We start from the raw sequence: 12,693 nt of genomic DNA on the forward strand, positions 1-12,693 counted from the left end.
AACGTAATTTTTTTATGATAATATATACTAAGGATCTTATAAAATGAACTATTTAAATAATCGAAACGAGACCCTTGATCATCAAAATGATTTAGATCTTCCAAAACATATGAAGATTATGACTGTCTGCACATATTTATTTTTTACTTCCCTCAAATTCATGAAGATTTTGGATCAAAATGCTGGGAGTTTGAAAGCATTCGTGTTTGGTTGATTCTCATAGTTTATATAAGTTAAACGATTTAGATCATTAAGGTCATCTCCAAAATGAGTTTACTGAACCTAACTGCTCTCTCAATTTGGATGGCTATCCAATTTGAGAGAACAGTTTGGTCTTAGTGGTTTTTTTTTTTGGGGTCGAGTTTGATAATCCGATCCATTCACTTTTTACAACTCATTGATTAGAATAATTATTCAAAAAATTAAGATGAAAATATCAATAGCTATATATTTGAATTAAGATGAGCTCCGATCATCTCACAAACTCATTAACCTCCTTCAATTTTAAGCTAGTATTCTTCACTGATTGAAATTTACTTGCAATCTAATGCTTTTCATTTGGAAATCTTCCAACGACCACAAGGCTTTGGCTTTCTAATCATGCAAAGCTCAAATTACAAGTCAATCAACTAACTAGCCACACATGAAAACATAAATGGCTGGAAAAGTAAACCCTAAACATATGGATGAAAAAGTAATTATATATTTCTCCATATTTATTTTTGTGTCTGCTCTGTATTTTTATTTGTTTTCATCCTTGTGGATTCACACCTTTGTTTGATATTTGGTGTTATATCTCTTAAAGCTAACAATTTTAGTAATGGCATATGAAAATAAATTTGTTCTCACAGTTTGTATATAAACAATATACAAAATATGATTAGCCCAAATATGCAAACTTTACACCCAAAAAGTGTAATGACTCCGCCCAATCAGAATGTCTGTATTGTTCACACACTGTTTCCATTTGTAAACAAAACCAAAGTGGGACTCGGTGGCATAGCAAATGAGTTGAGTACCTTACTCTTTTTGATAACTATTTGACTAGAATAAAATAACTCTACAGGTACCATTCCGCCTTCCTTTGGAAATACTTCAAGCTTAAAATTTTTTGGCTTGGCATATAACAACATTCATGGAAGAATTCCAACTGAATTAGGACAACTTCCTAATCTATGGAGATTTGACTTGAGCTCCAATTCTCTCACAGGTTAGATAACCTGCTGCAATTTTTTGTTAGTATTCTTCAATAATCATTGAAATTGACTAGAATTATAAAGCCTTTCTTTGGGAAGTCTTCCAACGCCTATTGGGCTTTTGCCACGGTCTGGTTTGGTCCAAAATCGCAACTAAAGCATTGGAACTGAAAATTGGACCGATTTGAATGGTTCCACTATTTTCAGAACCAGAACCAAAATTAAAAAAATTAGACCATACTGGCAATTTGGACGGGGTTGGATCCGTCTACCAGTTCCACTTTTTTTTTTTTTTTTTTTTGACACCTTAACTTTTGGTTTTTCCGTCTTCTAGAGCTCAAATTGCAAGTCAATCTACTAACTGGGCACACATGAAAATATACTGAGGGGCTCGTGATGCCCACCATGGATTCCGTTTTAATGATTCGAATCATTCATTTTGTAGGATTTCCTTGTATATCATCCATAAAAAAAAATTTAGGCCGATTATATAAGCATAGCTTTTTCATTTTATTGTATTGGTCTCCAAAAAAAATTAATTGGTCTATTTTAAAAAACATATTTGTCTTTTATTTCTTAAGAGATAAACGTGATAAAATCGAAAGATTTCAAAAAATCAACTCAACCTAATTTTTTCTAGGATGATATAGACTAAGAATCTTACGAAATGAATGATTTAAATCATCGAAACTAGACATTTGACCATCAAAATGATTTAGATCCTCCAAAATGTAAATGGTTGGATACATATTAAGATTATCACAGTCCACACATTTTGGTTTTTACTTCCCTCAAATTCATGAATATTTTGAGTCAAAATCTTGGGAGTTCAAAAGCTATCATGTTTGGTTGATTCTCATACTATGTATAAAGTAAACGGTTCAAATTATAAAGGTTGGCTTCAAAATGGGCTCATTAAATCAAACTGATCTGGCATTACACAACGACGGGTATCTATTCAGTCAAGTCTGGGTATGAGTGTGCTCTTATGCTTAGGCAAAATGGAATGAGCGGTAGTCTAAGGGGGGTAGATAGCAGCAATCGATAATTGAAGTCGTACTGGAAGAAACTTTGGAAAATTCCCATCGATGGTAAACTTAGGCTTTTTCTCTGGAAGTGTAGTTTGGACATTGTACCGGTGGGAGCTCGACTGAGATGTAAGAAGCTGCCAGTGGAGGCTACCTGTTTGAGTTGTGGAGGGAAAAATGAATCTGATGCATATGATTGCTGAATGCCCTTTCGTCGTTGTAGTCTGGTTTGCTTCGCCACTCCAGTTGGACACTCTTTCTCTTGATCGGAGTTGCTTTCTGCTACTTTTCAAGCGCTGGCAGCATCTATTATTTGGAGTTTGTGGAAGGGTCGGAATGACACATATTTTAATGCTGGCAAAGATGATCCTATCAATGTCATGCATGGGGGCAGTGTTGAGAGCGGAGCAATTTAAGGAAGCAAATTTACCTATTCTTGCTGCAGGGGCAGAGTCAGATGTGTCAACTAATGGGCAAGAAATTCGGTGGCAAGCCCCCGCGGGGGGGCTGGTTCAAGAAAAACTTTGATGGGGCTTGGGTAAAGCAGACTGGTATGGGAGGTTTTTGGAGTGCTGGTGGGTATGTTTTGGGGCCGACTTCGGATGGCCATTCAATTTGAGAGAATAGTTTGGGTCTGGCGGGTATATTTTTTAGGCCAACTTTGATAATCCAAACTGTAAAAAGTATAATGACTCCACCCAAAATGATAGGTTTTTTCATTTTATAACAATCGAAATGTGTATATTGTTTACACATCTTTCAAATTGTAAACAAAATCAAAATCGGACTCGACATACCAAAGGAGTTGATTACCTTACTCTTTTCGAGAACTCTTCTACTATAAGAAAATAATTTTACAGGTACAATTCCGTCTTTCTTTGGCAACACTTCAAGCTTAGAATGGTTTGGCTTAGCACATAACAACATTCATGGACGAATTCCAACTGAATTAGGACAATTTCCTAATTTGCAGACATTGTACTTGAGCTCCAATAATCTCACAGGTTCGATAACCCTTCACAATTTTTAATTAGCATTCTTTAATAATCATTGAATTTTACTTGAATTTTAATGTCTTTCTTTAGGAAGTCTTGCAATCTCATCTTGTAGAGCTCGAATTGCAAGTCAATCAACTAACTGGGCACATATGAAAATATAGAGTATGACTTCTCTTAAGTTTAAATATGAACTTGAAGGGCCTGTGAGACCCACAATGAATTTCACTTCGATGATCCAAACCGTTTATTTTATAAAATTTTCTGTGCATATCATCCATGAAAGAAATTAAGTCAATCAAATAATCATAACCTTTTCATTTTATGTTATTTGTCTCCAAAAAAGAAATGGTATATTTTATAAAACATATTTGTTGCCCATTTTTAGGAGACAAACAGAATAAAATAAAAAGATTATGATTATCACATTAACTTAATTTTTCCATGGTGGTATAAATTGAGGACCTTACAAAATGAATGGTTTAAATCATTGAAATATGACACTTAGTCATCAAAACAATTTAAATCATCCAAAATGTAAATGATTGAAAACATATTAAGATCATCACAACCCACACACATTCCTTTTTACTTCCCTCAAATTGTTGAAGATTTTAAGTCAGAACCTTGGGAGTTTGACGTTATTGTGTTTGGTTGATTCTCATAGTCGGTATAAAGTGAACAGTTCGGATGATTGAGTTCAACCACTAATTCCAACTGCTCTGTCAAGTTAGACGACCAACTTGAATGAACAATTTAGATTCGGTGGATTTATTTTGGGGCCAATTTCAGTGATCTAAACCGTTCACTTTTTAGAAATCATTGAGTAGAATAATCATACAAAAAATTAAGATGATCGAATATCGATAGCTATATATTTCAATCATATTTCTATGATAACAAATGAATGGTTATTTTTAAAATTATATTTGTCATCTATTTTTTTAAGACAAATTTGTAGTACACCCCAAACACCCTCTTAGAACTTGAGAGAATCCAAATCTATCTTCTTCTTCTTCTTCTTCTTCTTCTTTTTTTTTTTTTTTTTTTTTTTGAAGAAGAAACTAGTTAGAAAAAAACCAAAAAAAATATTTTTGAACTTTTTAAAATTTATTTTTACCCCCTAAAAAGAGAAAATGATGAGATTTTTTTGTTTTTTGTTTTTTTACTTTCTTATTTATTTATTTATTTATTTTTTAATGATAAACACAATTTGAAAATTCAACTGAACTTGTCAATACTACCATAGTTTATTACAACAATGTTACATTTATCAATTTTTTGATCATATTTTGCTTACCACATAATTGTTGGTGTAATGGATCTCACGCGTATCGTCTAATATCTAATAAATGTGAATGTACCGAATTAGATGTGATAGTTCTATGATGTACACCCTTAAAAGGGGATAATAAAATTGTGAGTAATGTTAGTGATTCTAAATATTTTATCAATATTTTTATTAAATGTCTCACATAGACATAGGGACCATATGTAACTCACATGGTGTGGATCCCATACTCATGTGAGACATTTAATAGAAATACCGGTAAACATTTGAGGTTCCTACCATTTTTCAATAATTGTTACACTACTTTGTAGTGTTAGTTATATGGAGAATAAAGTAAATGTTGCAAGAAAAATGGCAAAATCAAATAGCATTTTTGGATCATGTGACCTCAAAATCTTTAACGGTTATAATAACTGCATTTTCAACATCAACATGTATTAAATTGTACATAATTCCCAAACCAACTAGGCTTAGCCTAGTTGGCCACCATACCTTCCTTAGGGCTTAGTCCGAAGGAAGTCATGGTTTCAATTCCCCTTAGTGGGGTTGAATTAAGGTTAGTGCTAGTATTTAGGTGCTTTGCCAAGGATGGAGAGATCTTCTCCCATAGGTGTTAATCTAATAACTAACAGCTAACATTTGCCGATAAAAAAAAAAAAAAATTGTACATAATTCCTTGATAAACATATCTTTATGACAAGACATGAAAAATAATGTCAATGCAGATTTTCTAGGTACATGCCTGAGTCTCTTGAGAACTTTATGCATATGACTTATAAAGACTTATCCTATAACAAGTTTGAAAGCTAAATAGTCCTAATGATTTTGCTAACCTTACACAATTAATAGTTTTGAATGTTTTAAGGAAATATATATATATATATATATATTCTAAACATATCTTCATGACAAGACGTGAAAAACAATGATGCAAATTTTCTAGGTACAAGCATGAGTCTCTTGAGAACTTTATGCATATGACTTATAAAGACTTATCCTGTAGAAAGTTTGAACGCTAAATAGTCCTAATGATTTTGCTAACCTTGCACAGTTAATAGTTCTGAATGTTTCAAGGATATATATATATATATATATATATATTTTCTAACATTACACAGATTGTTTATTTGGATTTATCACAAAACAATTTCAATAACAACTTATTTATTTCAACTTTTCAAATATTACAGGTCCAATTCCATCTAGGTTGTTTAATATTTCGTCATTGGCGTACTTACTCCTTGGTGCTAATCGACTCAATGGTCAACTCCAAGAATTCCCAAATAATTCATTGCAATTGTTAGATTTGAGCATCAATGAACTAAGTGGCCCCATCCCACCACTTGTGGCGACAAACTTTTTAATCTCACACAATAAATTCATAGAGATCCCTTCAGCGATTTGCAATGTGAGTTCCATTGAGATCCTTGATTTGTCTCATAATAGCTTGAGTGGTGTAATTCCACAATGTTTAGGAAACTTCAGCAATGTACTAAGTGTGTTAGATCTTAGTATGAATAACTTTCACGGCAGCATTCTGACCTCATTTGCAGAAGGAAACAAGTTGAGGACTATTGATTTAAACGGGAATCAATTGGAAGGAAAAGTGCCACGATCCTTGGCAACATGTAGGCACTTGGAAGTTCTAGACTTCGGGAACAACAATATAAATGACACATTCCCCTACTGGTTGGAAACTCTTCCGGAGTTGCAAGTCCTTGTCTTTAAATCCAATAAATTTCACAGTCCCATGGGCTCTTCCAAAACTCAACTACCCTTTCGTAAACTTCGAATCTTGGATCTCTCTCACAATGAGTTTAGTGGCTTTTTGCCAACAACATATTTCAAGCATTTCAAAGCTATGAGGATCATCAATGAAAGTGTGGGACTGAGATATATGGGGGAATCTTATTATGATGATTCAGTGACAATCATGATAAAGGGTCTTGAGATTGAATTACCAAGAATTCTAACAATTTTCACGACGATTGACTTATCACACAACAAATTTAGTGGAGAGATTCCAAATGTCATCGGAAAGCTTTATGCACTTCGATTGCTTAACTTATCTCACAACAACCTTGTTGGCAATATCCCATCATCATTGGGAAATCTATGTTCGCTTGAATCCTTGGACCTCTCTTCAAACCAACTTTCTGGTAAGATTCCTAGCCAATTGACAAGTCTGACATTTCTTGGAGTCTTAAATTTTTCAGAAAATCATCTTGAGGGTCGCATACCTCGTGGCAACCAATTTGAAACATTTGATAATAGCTCGTACAATAAGAACTTGGCATTGTGTGGGTTTCCTCTATCAAAGGAATGTGAAGATAACAAGACACCACTACATCCAACACCTATGTTGCACAAGGAAGATGATCCAACTTTTGCACGTGGATTTAGTTGGAAAGTGGTACAAATGGGGTACGGATGTGGAATGGTATTGGGATTGGTAATGGGATATATTATGTTCTTAATTGGAAAACCAAAATGGTTTGTAAGAATTGCTGAAGGAGAACAACAGAAGAAAGGGAAAAGGTCACACAAGCGTGGTAACAGACACGGAGGAAGAAGAAAGTAGCAAACACAAATGTCATGTCAAGTAGGTAGTGTTTTACCTTTTTTTCATTGTTAGATGAGTAGAGAACTTTTTTATAATGGCATAAAGCTTAAGTGATGTTTCTCTCATTGTACAATGCTACAAAAATAAGTAAGATTTGTGCAAAAAATTCTCCATTCACTTGAGTAACTTTAAATAAGCTTACTAAAAAAGAAGTTTGAAATGCAAGCTTTGCACAAGGTAATTAAAATGCATAGAGTTATTAGATTGATTTGGAAACAAAGCGAAATCATAATTTTATTTTAATTAGTGAATGAACAATGTGTGTACTATTAATGAAGTGTTATGCTATAATGATCATATACAACCTGGTTTGATGAATCAACATTATACACAATACATTGATCACTGCCAAAAATACCATGTTCACCAAATATCCTGAACATTTTATCATGAAAATTCTCCTAATATGGCCTAAGGTCACTTTAGTCCCTTGGTTTTGTTGTTCTCTAAATAAGACTACAAGGCAACACTAGAGTCATCACTGAAACATTATTCTCTAAATAAATTACCAGGTTCTTTAATAGCGAAGAGAGAAAAAATGGTTTAATTGACTGACTCAACAGAAGCATTATGGTCAGGGACTTATTAGAATGCTGAACAGCTCAAAGCTTTTAATTAAAACTACTTTGCATTGAATGAACTCTTTAAGGAAAGAAGGGTAGGGAGCAAGAAGTCACCAAAAAGTGTAGTTTCAACTCTCAACTCGAATCTAACGTTTTGTTTTTCTTCTTGACACGATTTCAGATGCCCAAGCCTTGCCCTATAGAAAGTATATCAACAATCAGTGAGTAATAGAACAACATACAATGTTTTTGTTCTAAGTAGATATTTCATTCAACCTAAAAATAAAGCTCAAGTTTGTTTAGGAATGGGTTGAAAAAAATGAACATCCTTGTATAGTTTTGCAACATGAAAATAAATAAATACATAAATAACCCAATTGATGAGAGGTTTTGATAATACACCAAAACAAGCAAAACTTCTTTTTACTTCTTTCTTCTTCTTCCATATGTATATATATTCCCCTTCTTCTTCTTCTTCTTCTTCTTCTTCTTCTTCTTTTTCTTCTTGTGGAGAACTGCATATTCCCCGGAATAGGTGGCAAAATATGCCTCACTAATACTATTACAGATTTTTAGTGAGAAGTTCATGGTGAGTCGTGACAAACATGTCAGCAACACCAAATGATTTCTCGATCGCTGTAGCAATGAAACATAACTTGGTTTTCGGTACTGGAATATATGCACCGCATCATAGAGATATAATACTCAAAATACATCAATTGTATAATGTAAGACTCTAGTATATCAATTTTATAACATTACAGATTTGGTGATGTAGAAATGCCCTGACTTTTTAAACCAACCATGGTGCACTTGATGATCTACTACAACAAAGCTCTAATTCAACCTAGAAAAGGAGAAACTAGGGTTGGAAGTCGAACCATATCTTATTCAAGAGTTTTATGTAGCAAGTGGAAAACAACAATGGAATTGACATGCATAATCAGTGAAAATTTACCATGGGAAAAGATAATGCCGGAAGGGAGATCAAAAGCTCTACCCTTGTGACCAATGCCCTAGTCATTACAATTACATAAAACAAATAATTGATTAAAACCATTTCTGAAAATCTTGTTTAGAAAAGTGCCTTGATAGGCAATACTTAGTTGCATAAAGTGGGGGTAGAACTGGGAACACATAAAACAGTCTAAGATTGAAAGCGCCTAAGGAAGGGTTAATGTATTTTATATATAATTATATTGTTAGGTTTTTATTCTTGGCTATCTCGTTTGGCAAAATTCCTTTCAATTATAATTTTGTTCAACTTTTATTTCAGTGATGCTATGAGTTTTTAGATGCGAATCCAACCCAAATTGTGCCTTGCAGAGAATTTTGTGATGTTTATTCTTCTATGTTTGCCACTTCGCTGACTATGTTGGGGGATTGAGCTACCAGTCAGCTCGCGGGGGTCCAGGGGGTAGCGTCCCTTGGCTGGTTCGGGGTAGCGCCCCTGAAGGAAAAACCAAAATTGCAGTTGGAGTTGTTTTTCCGCTCGAGTGGCCATTCTCGCGCTTGAGTGGAGATCGCGACCTTTCAGAAGTTTCACTCGCCTGTAAATGTACTGGAAGTTGTTTTTTTCTGCTCGAGCGGCCTTTCCTGCGCTCGAGCGTAGACCCTTGTTCTGAAACATGCGTTTTAGTCAGTCCGCTCGAGCGGCCGTTCATGTGCTTCAGCGGAGATCGCTGATCTGTTTGCTATAAAAGCTACGGTTCAATCAGGTTTTAGGGTATGCCTTCTAGATCTTCTTCTTCGGCATTAAGGTTTTCATCTAGAGCTTTTTTGCATGTTTCCTATGATATTTGTGAGAGTTTATATCATGAATTGAGTGGATTCTATGAAATGGTTGGTTTATTTTGTTTTATTTACAAAGAGAGAGTTGTTCTTCGGTAGATTCCGGAGAATTTGGGTCAGAAGCTTTCATGGATTCCTGAGTGGTTCATCGTCATGGATTCGACATCGGCGTTGTGGATTCAACATTGGGCAAGACAATTCTGAGGTGAAGACGGGGCTGGAAGAGGCACATACGGGTCAGCTTAATTTGGGCGTGGATTCGTTAGGTAATTGAGAATACACTTGTGTAATTCCTTTATGTTTTCTTAGTGGATTGTTTTGTGACTTTTTCCCGTTATTTTTTATCACAATTGGAGGCGCTCTAGTTGTGGCTTTTCCACGTTAAATCGTTATGCTGGTTTGTCTTTGATTGTTTGATTGGGATTCTTATTTATTGTTTAAACTTGATACATAATCACAAATCAATATTTGAGAGATTTTAGATTTTTCATATATATTGAAGAAATATTTTGTTGCCTAGTTGTCATTACCAAAATAACAATTCTCATTACAAATTCTTTCTGTTTTTGGTAATGAAATTCTTCAATGATTAAAAATGTATTTACTCCCTTTCAAAAGTACATTCTAAAACCAACTTTAAAGAGCACAAAAGGTTATACAAGTTATTGAAAACCACATCCTCTTCTAGTTGATAAGATAGATACACAATCTAGGTCTCATTAACTTTCTTGAAGTCCAATTTAGTTGTAAACATGTGTTAAACTATCATATACGATAATGTATAGCATAACCAACTCTGCAATACTATGTATATATATAAAAATGCCAAATGTATCCTGTAATAAATACTTTAAACATTATTATTTATTAAGTCATAACATATAATGAGGTTCTTTCATGAAAATTGACAAGACATATAAAACATAAATTCTTGTTCAAGCATATGGAACAATTGTATCTTGTGTTTCATGTCAGATTATCATGTTTAGGTACTTTTATGTCACATGAACTTCATAATATCCTTAGCGTTAGAACCAGTACTTCATAACTATTTGATATTTGATATATGAAATGAAGTCTTATTAGAGAACCAATCATATCCACATGCATATTTGCTTCATCTAGTCTTATACAGCCGAGCCTCAACAAAAATCAGAGACTAGGTGAGCAAATATTTACAAAAATGGACATCAAAATTTTCCATGTCATTCTTGTTCACTTCGTAATGCAGAATATCATTTAGCCAGATGTAAAAATAGTGATCCACTCAAACCATCATCATCACCTCTGGAAAAAATAACCATTTCCAATTATTTATCTTTTGAATGAAATACTATGTGAAAATGTGGAAGAGAAATATATGTAGAAAATAAAGTCAACAGCAACCAAGTCATTTGACGATTCAAGTTTTCATAAAGGCAGACATGTTGTGTCACTAGCTTCCATGACTAGGTTAAAAAGTTACCCGTTCACCTTTTTTTTTTTTTTTTGTGTGTGTGCATAATTTAGTGTAAGTTGAACTTTCTTTTAGAGACAAGAGATCTTTTGTAGAGGCTGTGGCAGGAGAAAGGTCAAGGGAATTAGAGGGCATCTTCTTAAAGGCAGAGGAAGTAGGAAATGGTTGGTTGTTTGAGAGCATAATTATAGGATTGAAGGCCCAATATGCTGATGTTAGTTTGAAAAAGGAATTGGCAGGTATAGGAATAGACAGTATTATGGTAAGAGAAAGTAGGGGAAGAGATGTAGTTATCACATTCAGATCAAAGGAGGAGAGGGCACTGAAAATATCATCCATTAAGGAGTTGATTTTGGATTGGTGCGAAGACATTGCTAAAGGAAAACCAGGGAAGGTACTGGAGCAGGAAAGATGTGTTTGGCTAGGTTGCTATGGCATCCAACTACATCTATGGAATAGTTCCAATGTAAGAAGGATAGGTGAGTTCTGGGGGCAAGTGTTATGTTTTGAAAGAGATATGAGCCAACCACTTTCCTTTGTGCAAAGGTTAAGGTCTCCACTAAAAGTATGGAACCTATAAATTCAGTTGTAAATATGGAATGCTGGGGTATGGTGTTTCTAGTGAGAGTTTGCGAAGAACAGGCGGTAACCGTGAGAACACTAAAACTTTCTTGTAGATGTAATAAGATTCAAGATGCAGCTGAGTTTGGTAGTTCAAATGTATTGGGGAAACACAGTGCTGGTTGGAATTGCAGGAAGGATGTAGACGATGATGCTGATATGGAGGATGAATCAGCTACTAATCTGGAGGTTGGATATGGCGTACCTCAAGGAACCAGGCCAGTTGGTCGTAGTGGGAGTGTGGAGGTGGAAAATGTGGCATGTCAGAGGAGTGTAGGGGAAGCCAAAGTTGTTCGAAGTGATGGGGGGAAGGTAATGACTGCTGAGACCTGCAACCAAATGATGGAAGTGCGAAACCAGAGGATCAGCTCCATAGAGGAGACGGTTGTTAGTCAGAACTTGGAAAATCAAGTGTGTATGCCAGGTTATGTTAGAAAGGCCAGGTGTGAATATTGAAGTGATTTTGGGCCAGAACAATACACCAAAGCACGCGGGTGGGCTTTATAAATCACAAACTGGGCTGAGCCAGCAAGAGTTAAATGCAAAAAATAAGTCTGATGAAGGTGGACCAGGTGGGAGAGTGTCAAGTCTCTTTGAAGCCCATGAGAAGGAGCCCATAATTTTTTAAGGAAAAAATCATTTGAGTTAATGAGGAAGTATGGAAGCAGAGGTGCCTCAACAAGTAGAACACTACCCAGGGCTGCAGTCTAGTGAGCATCAGTGGTGCCATGTCCCTATCTGCATCAATAGAGGGTGGAGTTGATAAAGGGAGGGTTGTCCTGAATGAAGCTGAAGCAACTCTGAAAATGGGGGAAGTTCTCGAAGTACAGTTCAATGGAAAGAGAGCTAAAGTGTTGGAGAAAATAGTGGACCTTGAATTGAAGGACAAGGAACATATTGAAGGGGGGTGAGTGTTGGAAAGGACACCAGCTGGGAGGATGTATAGGAGTAATCATAGTTAATTATGAAGATCCTTTCATGGAATGTTAGAGGGTTGGGGAGGAAGGAGAAGAAAGGCAAAGTAAAGAAGCTCCTAAAGGAAAGGAATGTAGATATTGCTTTGCTCTAAGAAACAAAAAAGTCAAAATTAACAGAGGATGAAGTTAGATCTGTGTGGGTTAGGGGTAAA

General features: G+C 35.1%; 1 protein-coding gene across 1 annotated transcript; it reads left to right on the plus strand.

Annotated features, from left to right (window-relative positions):
* The first annotated feature begins 1,061 nt into the window (after nucleotides 1-1,061).
* Nucleotides 1,062-7,095, plus strand: LOC114300329 (receptor-like protein 9DC3). Its single transcript, XM_082922855.1, has 3 exons — nucleotides 1,062-1,210; nucleotides 3,085-3,228; nucleotides 5,701-7,095. Exon 3 carries the CDS (start codon nucleotides 6,024-6,026, stop codon nucleotides 7,089-7,091), a length of 1,068 nt encoding a protein of 355 aa, XP_082778981.1. The 5' UTR covers nucleotides 1,062-1,210; nucleotides 3,085-3,228; nucleotides 5,701-6,023; the 3' UTR covers nucleotides 7,092-7,095.
* The last annotated feature ends 5,598 nt before the right edge of the window (nucleotides 7,096-12,693 follow it).

This window comes from Camellia sinensis, chromosome 4, assembly GCF_055761805.1.
Source record: "Camellia sinensis isolate YWXY chromosome 4, ASM5576180v1, whole genome shotgun sequence".
Lineage (NCBI taxonomy): Eukaryota > Viridiplantae > Streptophyta > Magnoliopsida > Ericales > Theaceae > Camellia > Camellia sinensis.

Excerpts from the sequence above, each read along its gene's own strand:
- LOC114300329 (XM_082922855.1), top strand. The coding sequence starts at position 6,024 with ATGAATAACTTTCACGGCAGCATTCTGACCTCATTTGCAGAAGGAAAC.